Here is a 22,112-nt window from a genome sequence, read left to right as displayed (position 1 = left end):
AGACGTGAAAATAGGTGCCATTAGAGGAGCTGGTTAATGTTGCATACATAGCTAGATGCCTCACAACAGCATACTGTTTAACTACACATCAGCCCAGCTTGTACAGGTGCCTGCAGGAGCCTCAGGCTAATTACACCAGAGTCTGCACTCACTGTGCACCTCCTGGGCATGTGAGACTGAATGGGGACTGTGAAATTATACTGTCAGACACAGTTTTTGTCTGTTTGAGAGTAATTAGAAATGCAGACCCTCCAAACAGCATCAATACGTTTGTATTTCTCTGAAGCGAAATCTTGTGCAGTACCCTCCACAATGTGATGGGATGATGAGCATTATTATTGAAAACTTGAATGCACTGCATGGATTTTAACTTTCACGTGACAAATAGATACAAAGTCCATATGCACATGGTTTACAAATGCTGCAAAACTGCATGTAATCTAATGTGACCAACCCTTTTGGGAGTGTTTTTCGATGGTGATGAACAGTAGTTACTTCAAAGTAAAAGTCATTTGAACCTATGCTTACACGGTTTTATCTGCCTTTTGGGGCATCAAAATAAAAGTTGAAGACAATGCCTATAGTCGTAAAATCATTGGTGAAGTACCTCCTGATATACCACACATGTTCAAACCTGTTTTTAATATGATTTTTTCAAGCTGTAATGTCATGTCTTCCACTCATCTTGCGTTACTTTCTGCGACAGATGGAATTTCGCCCATCCTCTCTGGATAAAGTGTTTAGAAACTGGAAATCCTGAAAGGAAGCAGTCATGAGTTGCGCACTATGGTGCAAAACAGTGGTTGGAAAGTAATTCTCTGACCAGTGTGTGTGTGTTTGTGTATATGTGTGGGGCGGCGCCATCTGTGTGTGATTACGTGTGTGTGTGTGTGTGTGTGTGTACTGCTGCTGACATGCCCAAACTGGATCAGGCCCAGTAGAAATTATTTCTTCATCCTCCTCTTTCTTCCATCTCTCTTTTCTGTCTTGGTCATCCTTTTTTGCTCCCTTCTCTTAACTTTCCTTCTGCCTTTCTCTCCCACTCTAACTTTCCCATGAGCCCAAATGACCTAATTTTCATCCAAAGACATGCTTGGACAGGCTTGTTCTCATCACACACAAACATACACACATACAGAGGTGCTAGTGCAGAAGCAGCACAATTTGCAACACCAAGGTGAATATCATGAATATTCCTTTAAATGGCTCTATTCTCTATTGTAATTAAAGTGTGGCTTTTGCTCAGGCTCCTTTTGCTTGACACAGACTGTTGCACATGCAGACATTACAGTACCTACAGTAATCTGTTGTGACTTCTCCTGTGTGCATTTCTATATGTAACATCTACATAATGATGACAGCTGTGTCCCTGGTCCCTGTGATACTGTGTGATGCTTCCCTTTTTTTAGAACAGAAGCGTGTGTGCGTGTGTGTGTGTGTGTGTGTGTGTGTGTGTGTGTGTGTGTGTGTGTGTGTGTGTGTGTTGGGAGGGGGGTGAGGCAGCAGCCCTCAGGGTTTACTGTACATGTGACATGTTAAAACAGAAACAACAGAATCAACCTCTCCTAAAACCTCGCAGAGCAGAGCTGTTCCTGATGCCCCTAAAACTCAAAGGCAACTCATGGAAAGCTTCTAATGAGCAACCAAATTGCACTGAAAGAAAAAAAAAGAACAGCCATGAAAATTCAATTATCTGTCAGCCTTCAAAGTTGATATGGAGAGAATAAATTCCTTGTACAGCCTATGGGTTTCCAAAGTTGAATTAGTGATTGTTTTCAAATATTTAATGAGAACATATTATGCAGACTACCACATCTGAGTTTAATTCTAAAGTTCCATATCCATCATAGGGCAAACTGGGCATTTACTTGAATGAAAGTGAACTCACATTATATAAATACAAGATCCAGTCACAGTAAGACATGAAAGTGAACTCACATCTACATTCACGGGTGTAGCTTTGCAACAGGTTGTACTGAAAAACACAGAGCGTGAAAATACTTGACTGTCTTGCTGTTTTCTAAAACAGAGGAAACAAAGTCACCAGGATGCAGCAGTGCTTTTGTATTTTTTATTTTGTGTGTGCGTGTGTGTGTTGCAGGTAGTGGCGCAGTTCAGGCCTATGACTTGTTGTCTTCTATGTTCCCTGCTGCAGTTTTTTTATTGATAGGGATTTGCCTCAGTGCTGTCAATAAGAATCTGTGCACACCCGTACAAGACAGACAATAAAGTTAGACTTGTTCACGCTTATTGGCATTTATGCACATGCGCTTTGCATCTCATTTGGGGTATAACATAAAAATGCAACAATGCAGTGACAGAGAGGTATATTTGGAGAAGGAATTAAAGAAATTGAGTAAAAGTCAGGAGTTGATGGAGTTTTCTTCTCCATTGATTAGCTGAACATCCCAACTGTGGAAAAGAAAGTGTTAAATGACACAATGTCAGGAAGTATGAAATCCTCTGTCTGTGTGTTGGATTGTGTGCGTACGTCTGTATTTGTCTCTTATTTTGTTGTTCCTGCGTATGCAAACTGAGTTGTGAACTGAGCCTCTCAGTTGAAGTCTGGGTTTTTGGAGAGGCACTCAGTGCGGTGCATCTAAGGGCTGTGTTCGGACACAAAAGCCATGAATTAATGCAGTCGTGATCAATGGAGACACACACGCACACACACAAATGGATGCTGGTAAAATAAATAAATAAATGGTTTCACAGTTTAATTTATTCCCCAGAGAGGGCAGCCCTAACAATGAGACCCATGGCTAAACACAAGTACGTGTGCATTTGAAATTAGTGCAAGTGCGTGAGTGTGTGTGTGTATGTAGTTGGGCCATGGGTAGGTGCATTAGTGGGTCTGAGTGTGTGTGTGTGTGTCAGAGAAAGTGAACAGAGGTGTGTGTGTGTGTGTGTGTGTAAGACACGAGTGTTTCTCACTAATCCAAAGGTGGGTGACCAAAAGTGCTCCCCAAACACACACAGACACAAAATTAAGTCAGTAGGCAGCTTCAGCTCACGCCACTGAAGGGAGGTTACGTTTTATGTTAGTGGCACATTTTGTGCTTCCCTCGTATGTGTGAGTGTGTTGGTGTGCACAACTCTTCAAGCCTCTGCTGCAGAGGTAAACATACTTACATATATAAATACTAAATACTAAACATAGTATACATACTTACAACCATACGCAACCATCAGTTACATTTAATCCCGGGGCTATAGTAATGTTCTGTAGTGATCTTAAACTTCACTCACACATTAGCAACATTTCCTCCTTCCCTCCATTTTTTAAAATTTTTTGTGTGTGTAATCTCTCATGTTGCCAAAAGCGTTTGCGTTGCATCCCACAAGGTGTGCATGTGACAGAGCTGAGAGGAGCTGTTTTATTCAGTGGTTTAGCGTTTGAGTTTGACACGTGAGCCATGTGCAACATGGTTGTGTCTGCCTGGCGTGGCAATTTTTTCTGCACCACAAACTTTTCGCAAGAAGTCTATTTTTCCATATCAACATGCATGAGTGAAGTGCAAGTTTGTCTTCTGTTTTTTGCTTGGGAATGTTGTATAAATACAAGATGCAGTCACAGTAAGACATGAGACAAAGCAGCGCCGCTTTCCTCACACCTCTTTCTCCACAGAGATACATCAGAATGAAGACAAAGTGATATGGCTTAGTTAAAAGAATAAGAAACTCAGTCTTAAATAATCTTTAGCAGTGCTGGGATTGTCTTCTGTTTTTAAAGTCACTTTAACTGCAAATAGAATATTCTGGTTTTGTGTTTTCAATTGACTGCATAAGTGTGAAACATTGATTTGTGATGTGGTCAAAATTACTACCTGGTGTAGGAAAATTTCAGTTCTGGGATTTTGTATCACTCATTGTCTTCTGTTTGTACAGTTGTAAACTGCAGAAACTGACTGAATAAGTCAGGGATCTCAGAGATAACTGGAAGCACCAGCAAGGTGGCCTCTTAACATTTCTTGTAAGCAGACGTGCTGCTGCTATAGTAATGTAAGGTTGTCAAGCTGACAATTACACATCTGCATTTTCATTTTCACATCATCTTTTCCTCCCCTCCTCTTCATAGCGCATGACTGGCAATTTCAAATCAGCAAGAAGGTATTTTCAGAAATCTCAATTTCCAGGGACAGAAAATGCCAGCTTAGTGGGGACAGAGGGCCAAATCAAGAGAGAATGCAATGTTTTCAATCTAATCCAAAGTGCTGGGAACAAAGTCAAAAAGACAAACTACCAAGAAAAGAGAAAACTCAAACAAAAAACTGGCTGCTGCAGGCGGCAACACAGGTGCGATGCTGCTTCAGTCAGTGTTGGACATCTGGGTTAGGATCAGTGAAGCATTCACAACTACACAGAAAGCTGTGTTATTAAACTCCTGGGGTTACACAAGCTTACAAACAACAGAGAGTATTGATTGCTAATTTCATTAAATTCGCTGTTGTACACTGGAAGTATTCACGGTGTACCTTTGTTCCACGCGTACGATTCTCTCGAGACACACTCACAGATCCAACAATGAGTAATGTGCTTCATAAACAGGATGGGAGACAAATATTAGTTGTGTTCTTCAAATAATGCAATCCAGTGCAACAAACCCACAAAACTATGGCTTGAAAATGATCTGAGTGAGATCAACACAGTCTGACAGCGTCTCAAGAAAAAACATTAGAAGTTTCACAAATGTGGGTTTTGTTGCAGGATTGGAGTCAGTTGATCCAAAAATTTAGTCCGCGCTGAAACATCTCAGTAGCTGTGGATTGGCAGGAAATGTCAATGCAGAGTAATGGTCCACAGAGGCAGAAAACAATTGAAGGCTTTTCCTTTATCCACGTGTTAGCATTATTATTGTTAACAATGTGCACGTAGGCTACAGCTTCACAGAACTAACATGGCTGTAGTTTTCAGCTGTGGGCAAGTAAATTTGATATATTTTCAGATCATGTAAAAGGCATATTTAATGTTCAACTTTGTAACAGAGCAGCCTCTTATGTACACACACACACACAGAGAAGGCTATTGTTATATATTTATACTAATATATATATATTTGTAGTCTTAGATTTAGTCAAAAAGTTACTTTGACCAGACACACTCTCAAGAAGCTCACAGTATCTATCATTCAGTTTGTGTATTGTATATTGTACATGTGTGTGTGTGCCCATAGGTCTTGCCTCAGGCGATTCTGGTGTCAGAAGGAGCAAGTCTGACATTGCATCAAGCTACAGACTCACACACACACACACACACACACACACACACACACACACACACACACACACACACCCATACATGCTTTTGTCCAAATAAAAAAATAAATCAACTCTGTGGCCCTTCTCCCTGCGGACACACTTACTGTGCAGGACCTGTACAGATGCTTTCTTTTAATGAGGGGACAGGAAACAGAGGACACACGGGATGGAAGACAGAGAGAGAGAGAGAGAGAGAGAGAGAGAGAGAGAGAGGTGGGAGGGAGGGAATGAAAGGCGAGGGGGAGAGTATTTCTGACAGAGTGGTGCAAGGCATAGAAGCAGATGAATCCTACAGTGTCATTCAGAATAAGGCCAGACTGTATCTCCATGTTCATGTGTGTGTGTGTGTGTGTGTGTGTGTGTGTGTGTGTGTGTGTGTGTGTGAATACATGAATTTTGAATTTATATTTGGAAACAGGTTTTTCTTTCTCTTATTCTCTCTCTGGGCAGATGTGATGAATTTTCATTAGCGCAATCCCTTATTAAGCTTGTTTCTGGCCGTGTGTATGCCTCGCAGTCACATACACACACACACACACACACACACACAAACCTTAGACGAAAGACGCTCCATGAGCAATAAGGGAATTAGTGTTTCTAACAAGCTTGGAGAAGACCCCTTACTGGGAACTCAGTGGAAGAAGCAAATGTAATGAGTATCAATGCAACACACACACTCACATACACTTGGCATTATAGGGCATCTACACATGAGTAACTCTTAGTGCTGTACATTTTGTACCTCAGCGTGTTTATTTAGAATGGTAATCCATTCACACTCTTTCTCGCCCTTGTATCTTGTAGTACACTTGATTTTAAGCAGCGCAGTAATGCAGATATAATTGGTCCTTCATCCGCTTCTCATCTCTGTCAGCTCTTCTCTCCTGTGTACTCTATCACGTCCTCTCAACTCTTATTTGCCCCACTTTCACGTCACAGCATCCTGATAAGGCCTGGGACCAACATGAGGCGCCGCTCAGTACTGAACACACACTCAACTCAGGCATTGAGCTCAGGCTTATTTCTGTTTAATGCTGTTATATTCTTACAGAAAATAGATTTTGTGAGCCAAAAAATGACAATGTAAAAAATTATTTTCTAATTACACCCAGTGCAATTGGGTTGTGAATCTGATTAAATTTTCAAACCCAAACACTACATATACTGTTTTTTTTTTCCTGTGTCAAGTTGCATAACTCATGGGTGGTCTTGACTGATCAGTCAGGAACAGGCTGCATCTGTCATGCCTTGTTATACACAGACGAAGAGACACATGCTGATGTTCACATAAGAAACACACAAATGATTATTGAGGTGAGAACAAATACGTGTACAAGTATTGTTGATAATCTTATTAAAGGTGAAAAACCTGATGGTAATGGTGGGCTTAATTGTATCTAAGAGGGCTTTTGGGACACAGAAAATTTCCTCCCATTATACTGAAGGTGTGTGTGCATGTGCAAGTGTCTCTTAAATTTATTTATTTTATTTGCTCGTGTGCGCACACATACACACATACACACACACACACACACATAACAAGGGACTAGTGTAGTAGGATTAGCAGTTGTAAAGTGCAGAAATGGCAAACATGTCCACAAACTACCTCTGTGTTATTCCCATTAACAGTGAGAACATGAGGGGTTGCCACATCAGTGGTAACCCGTGATGTTCTTCTTCTCCACCTCAGCAAGGAATTGCTATGATTAAACCTTTCGGGCTTCACTTCTGTGAAACTGGAATGGGTGAGAGCGAAACGATGAGATGAAAGCTACACGGAGGCAGGGAAAGGTGCAGGAAGGGGAAAAAAGATAGAGAGAAAGCAAGAGAGGCAGGCGCAGGCAAAGAGGCGTTTTAAGTGAAACGATCCCACTGTCTGGTTGAAAGGATAAACATGTTATTCCTGTAGAATCACACACCTGTGTCCATACGTCCTTTATACAGTCGGAATGACATGTCAAACACTAATGAGGGACACACACATTCAGCATGCCTTTCTGTCACGGCACAGTGACGTGCACTGAGCTGCATAATGTGTGTGATGAATTGATGCACATGCGTGCTCCTTTTGGAAATTGTGCAGTTGTGTGTAAGTGTGTGTAAGTGTGTGTGTGTGTGTAACTCAGGTGGTTACGTACACATGGAGTCTGACATGCGAGGCCTGTCATCTCTTGTTCACACAGGCTGAAGTAACCTGAGGTCAGTCACAGAACCTCTGCTGCTCTGACTCTTCTCCTGAGGCAAGCATTGACTTGTTAGTATATTTTCCTCACACACACACACACACTCACAGGCATTTTGTTCTTGTTTATCTTATCACACCGGAGATCTAGTGTCACCTCTTAACAAAGCTGATGTGGCACCACTTAATCACATTGTGCAGATTTCAGGATTTGTGTTGTGGTGATGCTGATAATGACAGTGCTGTTGATTTACCACCGCGCAACATCTGCGTGACAGTGACAAGGACACACCGACACATCCAACCACTTGACTGACAACACAGAAAGCCTCTGCCAAAGCAGCTTCACACAGCAGTCGATGAAATATTTACATAACATACATTTACAATTATGCTTTCTGTCAAGGAGGCACATCAAAAACCAAACACGGCACGGCAGCTTGTCACAGAGAACATAACCTATACTATGACAGACTGAGTTCCTTTAGAATGTTGTTCTGTTTGCATGTTTTATTTTGTGAAGTGGTGCAAAATTGACCATTTTCCCCTCCTTTTTTTCACTGCTGGTCTGAGCATTGGCTTAATAGGATAGGATGGCTAAAGCGATGAGTGCCAGTAAACAGCAGATTTTCTTAGAATAACCTTGACACTGAGAACCTCTGACACACTTCCTCTCTGAGCTGGTAAAAAGGTATTTTATTCCATTTGATTCATTTCTGAGCCTTGCTGCAGCCCAAAGTCAACACTTGTGAACAAGCACGCAGATGCACACAGAGACATGAACAAGCAAGCTGATTTAAGGTGCTGAAGATGAAGTGCGATGTCTCAGATAGCTCGGTGTTCCTTCGCACCTGAATCTGTGTGTGCTTATGTGCGTTAATGGGTGGGCATTACAAAGGCATAAGGAATATATACAGCAAAGGATGCAATTGTCAGTAAATCTTGTATTTTGTATTTTATGTCAACATTCTCACATCCTTAATTAAAAGGATAGACACTGATTATATGCAAATTATGTGAGCTAAGCAAGTGAATCAAAATCCATTCATTATTTCTCATTTCAGTTTTGTTTCATCATGTCAGAGTCTTCTTGACCTCTTTTGATAAACAATATGAACAGAATTCAATTTTGAAGTCTTGAGTCCTCCTACTTAATGTGTCCTAGCATGATCAGGTGACAGCCACAAGAAAGGAACATGCATAATCGTTGCTTATGCCTGAACAGTATTTTTTCCCTAAACAAGTTAAGTTTACTGTCAATAAATTCACGTGGTCTTCAAGAGTCTTAGCCCGCAACAACCCTTCTAAGTGTGTATCCTGCAATGGATCCCAGTACCAACAATGACGATGATTAAAGCAGTTTAACATCAACATGACATTGGATCCTGGCAAGAGAATATTTTAAAATTGTGTTTGAAATCATTAATAATTTCTGCCATTGAAGTGGCAAAGCAGCCAGAATACACGGCCAGGTTTTGTTGACTCAAAGCAGCTGTGATCTGCTGTGCACTCGGCGGGGGCCCTCATTCTCTCTCTGATATTGTGCCACCTTCAACTGTCTAGCATGTTTTCAACATGTCAGAATGAACTTCAGCTGCTTTCTGACTTTGGGGACAGTCCTTCATATGCTCATAAATGTGAGTGACACAACAGATTATCACACATAGGCTGCTGACACATACCTACATGCGCCCACATGCGCATGCAGACAAACACATTCACCTGTGCAAACATTCACACGCATGTAGTTGTGAAGCTGTGAGGTTGAGAGGTACTCTCAATCTGCCTCTGCACTTCTGTGCTTTACACTTTGTTCTCATGCGCACTATTTTTCTCTATCCACCTTTTCACTTAGTCACAGTGTACCTTTCTCCGTGCCTTTCTGTTAGCACCGTTTCTCACCTCTTTCCTCATCTCTCATCTTTTCCACTCTTCTCTTCTCGTCTTCTTTCTTCTCATATCCTCCCATATCGCCTCCTACTCTCTGTGAACTTTAAGGTTCATATTGACTCTGTGTACTGCAGGTATGGTGTTTTTAAGGCATCTGGGCTTTTGAGGGGAGAAACAAGCATCAGTGACGCAAGAGAAGAAGGAAAAACATATATCTACAAGAAAGGACACACCCGAAACTGACCTTCACACCTGAAACATGCTTAGATGATATTCTTTTTGAAGCCAGTTACCTTTTAAGCCTCTCAGGAATTAATATTAAAAAAGTGAACTAACACTAAACTCATCCACACTGAGGAGAAACAGGAGATAAAAAGACAAAAAGTCGTTGCTCAGGTGAAGATTTAAAGATGCATTCAATGATTTTATAAATCCAAAAATGTTATTCCAATGCTGATGACTGAAAGATCAACTCTGGTCTGTGGTGACCTTTGAAATACCAACCATATGAGGAAGAGTATCTTTGAAGTGAGAGTGAGTGAGAGTATGGTGGTCAGTTTTATACAAATCAAATAAGATGAAAACTGTGGAGAGTGACAGTGTTTAAACAGTAGCATCTCAAAAAGATATTGCTGACCTTAATGTCAATAAATGGCATTGGGTGCTTGTCACTTGTCACTATATTTCAGTGAGTACAAGCTGTTCCCACAGAGATGGATCCATTCACATCAAGCCAGCCTTCACCTTCACTGTCCTGGATCTTGTTATTGGAATGTTGTGCTTACATAATCTTTTGGCAAAACTAGGCCTTTTCAATCCACCACTAAATTCCCCTCAGTCTCACTAGGGCATTACGCTCACACAAGGGCGCACATATGGACACACATGTACACACAAACACACATCCTGCTCGAACTCATATCTGCACATGTGACATATCCACATCACTCTTTGCACTTGCTCAGACACACACACACACACATGCACGAACATAAACGCATAGCGTATCCCAGCACTCTGGATTAGGGGTACAGATTAGAGATTAGGGCCGGCACAGAACTGGGATTACACAGTACTCTCCAGCCCCTCCTCCTCCATAGATCAGAAACTTCTCTTGTCCTATCATCTGCAGTGGTGATGCTACACACACACACACACAATGAGAATTTTACATCACTGGTATTAATTTCTTAATGCTAAATTAGCAGCCACAAAATGCCATTACCTCTGAGAATTTCCATTGTCTTTCTGTATTTAGTCCTCACATCATATTCTCTCATTTTCTCACTTCCTTCCTTTCTTTCTTCGCCCCCCCACTTACACACCATCCATCCATAGCGTTAAAGGCTGCCTCTAGCATCACTCACATTACTCAGAGCTCCCTCTCAAATATCCCATTCCCTTCTATCAGATATTTCATGACATCAAGACATGGGTATATCTTAATGTGCTCCCGAGCCCCACAGAGACAGAAGATAAACTGTAGGTAGAAAATCAAACCAATAGAAAGGAATCATCCAATAGGGTTGGGGTTTGTCAGGTGTTTAGGAAAGAAGATAGGATCTTGAGGATGGATGACAGAAGCTTCCAGGAAATCTGTCTCCTGCAGTAGATGGAGTATTAAAGGATGTGGGTGAGGACTGCCTGAGGACTGTGTTGAGATGGTATATCGATTGCTGATTCACTATCTAGAACCTTGATTTTCTACCTGGGCGTTTGGGACCTCCTGTGGGGTCATAAGCTATTTTAGGGTGGACATGATAAGAAAAATGTTGCATTATGATGAAATACACCATATTTGTGTGTGTGTGTGTGTGTGTGTGTTTAAATACTGTACCACTGAAATGGATGTAGTTATCATGTGGAGTGCATTTTCAGGCACAAGCCTAACAATGAGAGTTACCGAGGTGAACATTGGAATTAAAAGTCAGTCTGGGTGAGCAAGTTTAAAGGTCATGAATTAGTGATCAGAAGACAAATCCAAACTGACACACGCATACACATACACACACATGCAGACTACAAACGAAAACTAATTTTCCTTTAATTAAAACACAGTGCTGTCAGTGATGCAATGTCTCCAGTGATTGCTGAACAAGTCAGCTGCTTTAGGGACACAGGGATGCTGCATTTTATAAATAAAGTTTAACTTGAACTTGACAGACGTTGCACAGAATCTGCAGACTTTAGCAGAGTAGATAGAAGCTTAGTGGGTAGCTTAGTATCTGTTGACAAGGCTGGCACGCAACCAGGCTGCCAGAAGCGTTAGAATCCAGATTCTTTCAGAAGTTGACTTGGCTGTATCTGTGGTTCTCCAATGTTCTGTATGTTTTCAAGACTAATAGTAACGACATCCCCTTGGCGTCTTTGACTTCAACCACTGGAGGCTTTCATAATGTTTCATCAGTACTTCTTTTCCTCTTTAACATGCTTGCCCATGCTTCCTCTGCAATCCCTTTATCTGTCTGTTACCTAAAGGTGTCATCAAAATAATTTATGCTTGGCTTTCCCACCTCTGTACTGCAATAATTTAAAAGCCTTTTTCTTTACTTCTTAGGTGAATGCCGCCATGCCATTTGGGTGCCTTGCCCTGCGAGATGGGCGGACTTACGATAGCATGTCTGATGTCACAGACAAATATGAGATTGGACAGGTCCTCCGAGCGTAAGTACGATAAAGCTTTACACGTGCATCTCTGTTGCATTTATTCTCTCCACTCCCATGTAGAATTCATGGGCACATTCCAGTATTCCCAAGTGGTCTTTATTCTCTTCATGAATTATTTCAAATTGAATTGGGTCCATCTTCCCTGCAGATTTAGTTTGGCATATCAAATGGTTTCACTGAGGGAATGACAGAAGGTAATAGCATGAGGCTATTGTTTTACAGGCTTCTAAAAAAATAAAAAAATTTTAGACAGTTTCAGTTGTCTGAATATTTTTTTTTTGTATCAGTTCAAGAAACACATTCTGTTTATATATTCAGTGTCGTGCCGGGGAAAAAAAACATGTCTTTTGAACATATTTTCAAAGAGCTGTGGAAATTCCTCTGCTGCTTTGACCGACTGAGTACTGTCCATTTTCTTAGCTTGAACACCTCTCCTTGACACACTGAAGGCACACACACACACACACACACACACACACACTCACTCACTCACATCAATCAGTGTAAGGGGCCATATGGCAACATCAACCTCTGGCCTCAGAGATTTCTACTTAACTTTTATATAACACACACAAACACACATATTAACTCATAATTAAGTGCACACATTTGCTGTATATCTCCTCATCTTCATTTTATGACATAAGGAAGGTGAAGGTGATGAGACTGTGGCAAAGGTAAAATGTGTGCTTTGGATTTGTATTTTCTATTTGAAATCAAACAAACAAATAAACAAAGGACACCTCTGAATTTTGTTTATTTTATTTATTAGGCATGAAAGTTTTTGTGTAAAATGTTGTAGTTTGGTGTTGAATCACACAGCTTCTTAAAATCCATTTGGCTAAAGTACCGTATGCCCCAAAGACTCAAAACCAGGTGGTGGCTAACTGATGGCAGTAACAGAGCCGTTATTTATTCTGCCCAGTGACTCTCCCCAAGTTGAATTCTTTTAAAGTATTCCACCAAAACAGCCAGTGTACTTTTTCTCCCTGATTTGAATAATATGCCATGTGTCTCCAAAGCATTCATCTTTTCTGCCTTTCTCTGTCTGTCTGTCTTTCTATTTTTTTTTTTTTTTCTCCTCTTGCGTAGGAAGGAGTTCTGCGAGCTGTGCCTGGCAAAGGACAGACAGACAGACAAGGTGTTTGTCTGCAAGAAATTCCTCAAGAAGGACGGCAGGAAAGTCCGCAAGGCTGCCAAGAACGAAATCATGATCCTGAAATTGTACGCAGTCAGTCTGTGGACAGATGGATGTATGACTGAGGAGGGGAGAAACGTGGAGAGATGGAGAATGAGAGAATGTTTGGGAGAATGCATGAGAAAAATTCTGTTCATATTTCTAACCATGGCAATCCATGTAATAAACCCTGGTTAATACTGTAAGAGCAAGTGTTTGTAACTTCTGCTTTGCAGTGTTTTTTAAGTATCTACCGAGCTACAGAGATTTACACCCACAGAATCTCTTTTGTATATAACACTTTTCAAAAACCAGAGAATGGTTAGTGCCTTTAAACTGCATTTGAGGCCTTTCACTGTTGTAAAGTTGCAGTCTGTGAATCCTTTTTGCTGTTCAAGGGTCAACCACCCAAACATCCTTCAGCTGATAGACACATTTGAGACTCGTAAAGAATACTTCATCATCCAGGAACTGTGAGTGTTTCTTTTCCTTTTCCGCTATTTTTCCTTCTTGTGTAAGCATTTCTGACAACTTAAGTGTGTGTATGTATGCGTGTCTTACTTGTGCATATGCCTTCATGTACCTTAACAGACACAAATCCATCAATCCATCTGTCAGTTCGAGGGTAGGTTGAGTCTACCCTCATATTACTGTGTGCTCTGTTGCTCCCCTAAGCAACAGAGGAAGCTGTTAGATTTTATGAGGCATTTGCTCTTAGTAACACTCAACATTACTCAGTGCTTCTGAAGCACTGCTTTGCCATAATAGCATCTCTACAGAGAGTTCTGGATCAATATGCCAGGGCTCAGCCCAACCGAGTCACTTGTGACAAGTGCCGTTTCAACATTAGCAACTTTATTTGAAAGTAATAATATTGATTGAAGCTGAGTGGACTAAGTATTTTCCTTCTGATGCTGAAGATACAGCACTCAAAGTAACTGCAGTCACCTTTGTGTGTGTGTGAGAGAGAGAGAGAGAGAGAGAAAGAGAGAGAGAGAGAAAGTCTATTTGGTGTTCGGCAGCTCTCCCTTTTGCCCAAGCAATAGTCCTCTTGCTGAAGGCAATATGTGATGATCACACCCATCATTTATACACTCTTCAAAGTTAACCAAGTCTTTTAGAGTAATGACCAATACTGTAACCTTTAATTGCTCAGCAGTGCTTGCTTTAGGGCCTTGGAGGCAGATTGCCTCACCAACGGGGTCTTTTGATAACTGTGTTTCTGAAAACTTAAAGTGAATTACAGTGCTGCAACATGTGGTAACAGTCGTACAGCCAACCTACTAGCATTTGTTTTTATTAGTATATTTGGTGATGTGTGTGCTGATATTTTTGGCTTGTGTGTGTTTGACTGTATGCAGTGCCACAGGAGGAGATGTATTCGACTGGATTCTGGACCAAGGGAATTACACTGAGAGAGACGCATCCAATGTCATCAGACAGGTCCTGGAGGCTGTGGCATACTTACACTCCCTCAACATAGTTCACAGGAACCTGAAGGTACGTGGTTGCTCTCTCTTTCCCGTTCTCCTTACTTTATGATATGTGCCGTGGTGGTGGTGGGTGTGTGTGTGTGTGTGTGTGTGTGTATGTGATTGTGTGTGGTGACTTAATTGTGACTCAAAATATATATTAAGAAAAGTGAGTGGTCCTCTTTGTTGTCACTTCCCAGAAAGCAAGTTCCAGCTTTCATATCCCTGTAACAATCTCTGTGGAAACATAAAAGCGTTGTATTAATGACTCAACATTTGATAACATTCCCAGTAAGGCAGTAAACACTGTCTTTATGGCTTAACGCAGTCTCTAGTGATACACACATGGGGACACATGCAGACAGATTCATATCTTTAGCCCTCATTATCAACCCATTAGGATGGAATTATAGCATTTCTTGGGCTTCACACTCCCCCTACTGGTAGAATCTGGAATTGTTTTTTTTTCATCTGTATGATGTGGAACCATATGAATATCCTCTGAATCAATGAAACTGGGAGAAAATCACATTTTCAGATCTGTGCAGAAACAGAAGTGAATTTACAAAAGCAAGCCAAGATGCCTCTTTTAATCAGAAGGTGCATATGTGACCTAACTGCAGTGATTTACCCGATTCTTCATTCTGTTTACTCCCTCCTCTGTTCATTACAAGATCAAAACATAATATTACAATCATAAACAACATATTCATTCATAAAACATAGAATAAAAGATGTATATGCTGAAATACTGACAGACTCTAAATATCAGGCCATCATCATCCCACCCATCACCAATGGTTTAAACAGCCATCCAACATTTGACAAGACTAACAAAAAGATTGAAAAAAAGTAATAAAAGGCAAGTCATTACTGACTCTACCGTGGAGTTTTACGCACACCCAAAACCCACTGAGCTTCCGAAGGATGTGCCATCATAGCTGAGAATATTTATTCTGTCCCTTATTTTGTTTAGCTGGAAAACCTGATGTACTACACAGAAAACAACCACAACAGAGTGGTTCTACGAGATTTCTACCTGTCCAGATTTGAGAACGGACCCATCACAGAACCTTGTGGAACACCTGAATACCTTGGTAAGACCTTCTCTCTCTGTCTCTCTCTCTCTCTCGCTTCCAATAGATATACATATATACACACACATTAGTTATGTGTTAATTCTGTCTGTTTCTGCACTTCTGCCACTTCCATTAGCGCCACCTTCTGTTGTGAATAAAAGCCTGTGGGCATCCTTTACATTTTTTGGGTTGTTCACTTGTACTGTCGCCTCACAGCAAGAGGGTTCCAGGTTGGAATCCTGGTCTGGGCCCTTCTGTGTGGAGTTTGCATGTCCTTCCTTTCTCTAGCTTCCTCCCACACTTGCAAAAAAACATACACAATAAGTTAATTGGCTAATCTGCATTACCCCCAGGTGTGAGTGTGTATGTGTGTGTGGTTGTCTGTCTTTGTGTGTCAGCCCTGCAATTGACTGGCAAACAGTCCAGGGTGTACCCTGCCCATAGTCAGCTGGGATAGGCTCCAGCCCCCCGCCCCCATGACCCTGACGAATAAGCAATACAGAAAATGGATGGCTGGATGGAAGTTGTTTACTTGCTTCTGCCTTAGAAGATATCTGTCAGAGCTAAAATGTGGAAAACAGACATAAAACCACATGCATGGAATTGAAGCTCAGCATTGAACACGCTCCCTCCTCCTCTTCCTCCCACTCTCACTCCTCTCTTTTCATATTCTCTGATCTCCTGTGTACTGTCTCGCTCCTCTCTCTCTCTCTCTGTGGTTTATGAGAGGGCAGCTTGGAGGGCAGAACTGTGCTTTGACCTGGTTCTCTCTAGTGAGAGGTCAGAACAGTTATTCATAATGCTGAGCTGAGTAATTAGACAAATAAATAAGGACAGGGAATAGAAGCCCTGCCAGGAAAGGAATGAGAATGAGAGAGGGTGCAAAAGGGAGCTCTTGTTTATGCATTGTGGAGTTATGAATGTGGTGTGATGTTTGTAAATGAAAGCCTAGGCTATGTGGATCTCTCTTCCTGTAACTCTCTCCTTCTGTCTGATCTTCTCTTTGCTGTCCCTCAGCTCCCGAAGTGGTGGCCCGTCACCGATACGGTCGTCCTGTGGACTGCTGGGCTGTGGGTGTTATCATGTTCATACTGTGAGTCTCCATCAGTAATTATCCACACTGTAATTCAAAAGCAGCAGCATTACAAACTGAACTGCAGCTCAATAATTAATTTGATTTTTCATTTAATATTCAGGGTTTGTTTGCATGATATTGACATTCTTTTGATATTTTCCTCTTTTTTAGCTTGTCAGGTAACCCTCCTTTTTATGATGAGACAGAGGAGGAGAACACAGATCTACATAACCGCATCATCTTCTGTCGCATTGTTGCTGGTGACTTTGAGTTTGATTCACCGTATTGGGATGATATTTCACCTGCAGGTACCCGTTTAAATTTTCATTAACATAAATGCCTGTTAAATCCAAAATGACCGTATTATATCTCACGCTTCATAACTACATGTTTCAGTATCGTCCTTGATTTATGAATTTAGTGGCAAATATCATTGTGCTGCAAGGTTGCTTTATTGCTTTTATCTATCTATCTACCTGTCTATCAGAATTTACATCCTCTGTTTAAAAAAAATACTACCATTTGCTATTTTATGAGATGATTTTGCTTAAATTGACCTTCTGACTTTATTGCTTCGCTCTCAGCTAAGGAGCTTGTCTGTCGACTCATGGAGGTGGATCAGATGCTGAGAATCACTGCGCAGGATGCACTTTGGCACGAATGGTAATTGCATGCATGTAACCACAAGCCAATATTTTAGCACATGTCCATAGGGTTTGCGCTCACTTATATGCTGTCTGTCATCTGTTTCAGGATTGCAGGAAATGGTGCGTCAGAGAAGAACTTAAAGGATGGTGTGTGTGCCCAGTTTGAGAAGAACTTTGCCAAAGCGAAATGGCGGGTATGATTTCACACAAGTTCTTTTTATGTACCAGTAAATGAGGTTGGAGATGATATAGCGAAGTAAACAGCAAAGGAGGAGGAGTAAGGATGAAGACTAGGACCAATAATAAAGATGACTATAGTGAAACTGGCACCAGTGATTATGATGATTTGTTTATGATGATGATTGGGCGTAATGCACTTTGAGCTCAGCACATACCTCTTCAGAGGTACGGTTTAAATTTACAAATAATATGATGGTAGTCATAAGGACGTCTTGGGGATGTGAATGCAGAAGACCTAAGGAGGAAGTCAAAGTAGCAGTGCCAACCTAACAGCATAAATAACAGTTACAACCCTCTTCTCTCTTTCCCCATGTGGTTCCCAGGAGTTGAAGGTATTGTATTTGATTATTAGGTAGAGACTGGAGGGACAGATTGTGGGCAGAAACTCACCTTCAGTCTGGCATGATTCAATAACAAAACATCTTTCCAATGGCTGAACATACTTTTCAGAGACTGTTATTGGTGAAGATTCCTATAGTAATCAACCAATCATGAAAGACTTATCGTTAATCTTCAGTCAGCCTTGAGATGTATTGCACATGTCTGGGTGGGTGAAACTCTGCTCATAAGCTCTGTTCCTGCCCGCTGTCACTCTGCCTGTCCCAGAAGAGATCCATCCACTCTGCCTCAATTTACTTCATTGGATTAGACCCAGATGTTCAAAGTGGCCCACTCTGCTCCTTTCTTACTCCTCATCTGCACTAGTCTATGAAACAAGATCTGTTAAAAACATGATAATGATCAGCAACAGGGTAGAGAGAGTTTGCTCATTGCTTGTCTAGTTTTTATGTGTAGATAAGGAGAGGGAGAAATGGAAAGGATATAAGGGATATAGGCCACTGTGGACTGTTGAACTGAAATGATTTGAGCTATAAGGTCCTCTGTCATTCCTCTTACATGAATCCTGGCTTATCGCCCCATAGTGTTCCTCAGTGTTACATTGAAGTCATACCTGACGCTATACAGAAGCTGCTTCGTCAAAGCCATATTGTATTCAGTGACATTTCTGTGCCCAAATGGCTTTTCACTTCCAGAGAATCAATTCCCTGGTTTAGAAACAACTTCTAAGCTCACACATTTCCCTGACTTCTTCAGTGTTTGGAGACTGAAAGGATTCAGATAGGTGTAAGAATAAAAGAGAAGATTTACACCTATCTGGTCAAAACACCTTTCCCGGTCAACAAGCAGTCAAGGAGTGGTCTGGGGAGAGTGAGTCTTGAGACTGATTTAAACCAGGGTACATATCACAGCCTGAAAATAAACAACTCGCACTAATCTTACTGCACTGTTCATACAAATCACAACTCAGCACACGATGATGCTAAATCGTGATAGGCTATTTTTCAAATGCTTTTCTTCAGAGCTTATTTTCATGCTTTCATGCTATAGAATCAAAGTTGTTTTTCTTTTCGGGAAACAAGTCAATATGGGCGTTAATGAAAAAAGGAACATGTTGTAAATGTAATTCTCTTTACACTACTATCCTTCTCTCCTTTATTTTTTGCTCTGTCTGTTCTGCAGAAAGCAATCCGTGTCACCACCTTCATGCAGCGCTTGAAGAATTCAGAGGCACTGATTGACAGCTCAGCTGAGGCTCAGGGCAGTGAAGAAGCAGGAGAAGGTGAAGGGGGTGTTTCCCAGGGAACAAGTGATGAGGGAGACAAAGGAACAAGCGATGGAGGGGTGACGTCAAGTAGCGTGTCTTTAGAGGTTACTGTTGAAAACACACCACCAGATATGGACCAGGATGAAGGGAGGGGTAAGGTTGGAGAAATACAGGGTGAGGTAAAGACTAACATAGGTCCATCTGTAGGAACTTCCCCATCAGACCTTCAGGGCCCTCTCTGTCAGCAAAGCCAATCGACTGCGACCTCAAAACTCGCACAGGAGCAGGCTGATAAGGTTGGTGGAAAGAAAGCACCGGGTGACACAACCAGGAAAATGGCAGCCAATTTGGGTCAACATAAAGTTGTTCCAGAATCCAAATCTCCCGTGATGGCACATGACCCTTCCAAGCTGTCAGACAGTTCATCAAGCACTAACTCTGATAAAAAACACACATCCACCTGTTCTGATCCAAGCAGCAAACGTAAGATGGCTGCAACGCTCCATGGCCCTCTACCTACAGGCTCTGCTGCTGTAACAGCCTCACCAGAGAAGAGGCCAGCCATGCAGAGACAGCAGAAGGATGAGACTGATGGAAGCTGGTGTCAGACACAAGTACCTGAGGCAGTGGCAGAGAGGTCAGCGGCAGTCCTTCCAGCAATAGGGCCTGGAGCTGGAGTGGATGTGGGACTAGGAGTTAGATTAAGGGGTGATGCTAGCCCTGTGGGTAGAAGGGATAGGGATGCAAGGAGAACCGATAGACACAGTGCTGAGTTTAGCATAACAAGGGTGGGTTCTGCGACAGGACAGGGTTGCTATGCAGTAGGCAGTTCTGCTAGTTTGGGCCGTCATGCCACACCGTACAACCCAGATGTTGGGACTGTAGGGATGGGGATAGCAGGGAGCTATGGGAGTCCATACAGTTCCCTGTATACAGGTGGAGGAGGGGTAGGGATGTACGGAACTGGGTTACAGCCTGGAGGAGGTGGAGGCAGCACTACCAGTGACTGGCAAATGGACAGTGTGATCGAGCAGATAGAAAAACAAATGGTTGCCGTGCTGGAGAAGATTGAGGGAGACATGCCTTCGCTGCTAGAGCAAATCAGTGACTGCCCCGCTGAACCACTACGTGCCCGAAGCACACACGCCTCGCCTGCCACCTCACGTGCACGCTCCTCACAACAGTCCTCAACTGTAACCTCAGCCACTCCTCCGCCTCTTCCAACCTCTCCCAGGCCTACCCTGCCATCTCTCCCTCGTCTTAATATCCCTCCTCCCTCCTACCCCCCACCCTCTCCACCCTCACAGTCTTCACCCCAGGCTACAGTAGAGCAAGAAGACAGGGAAGGACAGAGGGATACTGTTCGTTCGAGACAGTCCCCCCGAGCAGGGATGGGCAGAGGGCTATGAAGCAGGTGTGCATGATGCCATACACAACACCTGGAACATTGGATTTGGGTTTTAAATTGAGGGTTTTAACATTCTGTTTCACCTAGAAGTACCATCCACTTAAAAGTATCCATGCAGTGTTGTTTGGTTTGGAAGTGTGTTAAGATTGAAAATACTGGTAAAAAGAAATCTCCCTATGACATTCAAATACTCTCATGACTGGATAATGTCTGGAACAGTATACTATATCTCTCTCCATAAGATCTGCAAAGAGAAAGATTGAAAAGTTTGTTTGCACCTCAAATCCAGATTGTACACACGAATGCTCACCACACAACCTCCTCATACTGGAATCCAGGCACTCAGTGCAATTTGCAAATTATGAATCTACAAAAGTAAGAACATTGTGGTAAAATTATCAGCTCTTAGTAAGACTTAACAGCTGAAGTGTTATGATTTGCAGTATTCCCTACAAACTGTAAATACATACAAAGAACTGAGTTCCTATCTCTTGCTCTACTCCCATATTTTATACTTCCTCATATCCAAAGTGACACTTTTTCATATCGCATTACATTCATTTAGCAGATGCTTTTATCCAAAACAACTAACAAAAAGTGCATTCAACCATGAATATACATCCTAAAAATAAAAAAATTGTGTGAGTACATAAAATTCCTTGGACAAACTGACTGCTTCAAATCATCCTATTGCATTATTTTTTGTTCCTTTTTATTTATGTAGCTATTTAATCTATACGAGCTGCAAAATATTAAACTCCCCACAGTTGTACAGAAGTATGTGAGATTCAACTGATCAAGCTTCCACTGGCTTGGAGACTTGGATTTGTTTTGTTAAACTTTAACTATCACTCCAACGTTTCTCCACAGCTGTTGGAGAGCTGGGGGAAATCTGTTGATGCACGATATTGTATAAAAGCTTTGCACTGACACACACACATACACACACACACACACACACACTCATGCACACACTTCCTCTTCTTTTTTTTCAAAGTTCTCCAAAAGTTTTGTCCAGAGAGTTTGTTATTATTCTTCTCCAGTTTTGTCAACACATTCACTTGGTACTGTTAACTGGATAGTACTGTCTATATTTACTCCTTTTTATCATGTAAAAGAAGTCTTTCAGAATTTCATTCACTTTTGGATCTATGTAATACCAGATTCTGTGCTTTTCTCCTAAACAAGTCTAGACACCCGCTATTCTGTCCCTATGTAAGTTGTGCTGTTTGCAAGTCTTTCAATAAAAGTACAAAATCTAGTTTAATCGCGATGTGTTTCATTGATTAAAACCGGCCTTGAAATTTACAATTACAACAATGCTTTTTCACTGCTAGTGTTTTGTCCATAATGATTTCTTGCAGAGGTTTTCTATTATCACTCCATGACTACAAGACCCATCTGGCACTGC

The 22,112-nt window shown here is 41.6% G+C and overlaps 1 protein-coding gene across 2 annotated transcripts in view; it reads left to right on the top strand.

The window, feature by feature from the left end:
• Nucleotides 1–21,963, top strand: part of camkvl (CaM kinase-like vesicle-associated, like) — a 47,340-nt gene extending 25,377 nt beyond the window's left edge. For both annotated transcript variants that reach the window (XM_046396089.1, XM_046396090.1), the window contains 10 exons: nt 11,888–11,994; nt 13,090–13,221; nt 13,573–13,647; nt 14,536–14,674; nt 15,623–15,743; nt 16,743–16,818; nt 16,972–17,108; nt 17,385–17,463; nt 17,554–17,641; nt 19,209–21,963. In XM_046396089.1, the coding sequence (XP_046252045.1) occupies nt 11,900–11,994; nt 13,090–13,221; nt 13,573–13,647; nt 14,536–14,674; nt 15,623–15,743; nt 16,743–16,818; nt 16,972–17,108; nt 17,385–17,463; nt 17,554–17,641; nt 19,209–20,702 (2,436 nt within the window). In that variant the 5' untranslated portion in view covers nt 11,888–11,899 and the 3' untranslated portion in view covers nt 20,703–21,963. The remainder of the gene's footprint in view (nt 1–11,887; nt 11,995–13,089; nt 13,222–13,572; nt 13,648–14,535; nt 14,675–15,622; nt 15,744–16,742; nt 16,819–16,971; nt 17,109–17,384; nt 17,464–17,553; nt 17,642–19,208) is intronic.
• The last annotated feature ends 149 nt before the right edge of the window (nt 21,964–22,112 follow it).

Source organism: Scatophagus argus, chromosome 8 (assembly GCF_020382885.2).
Source record: "Scatophagus argus isolate fScaArg1 chromosome 8, fScaArg1.pri, whole genome shotgun sequence".
Lineage (NCBI taxonomy): Eukaryota > Metazoa > Chordata > Actinopteri > Scatophagidae > Scatophagus > Scatophagus argus.
Note: the sequence above shows the minus strand (reverse complement) of the source record. Positions and strands in the feature narration are given on the sequence as shown.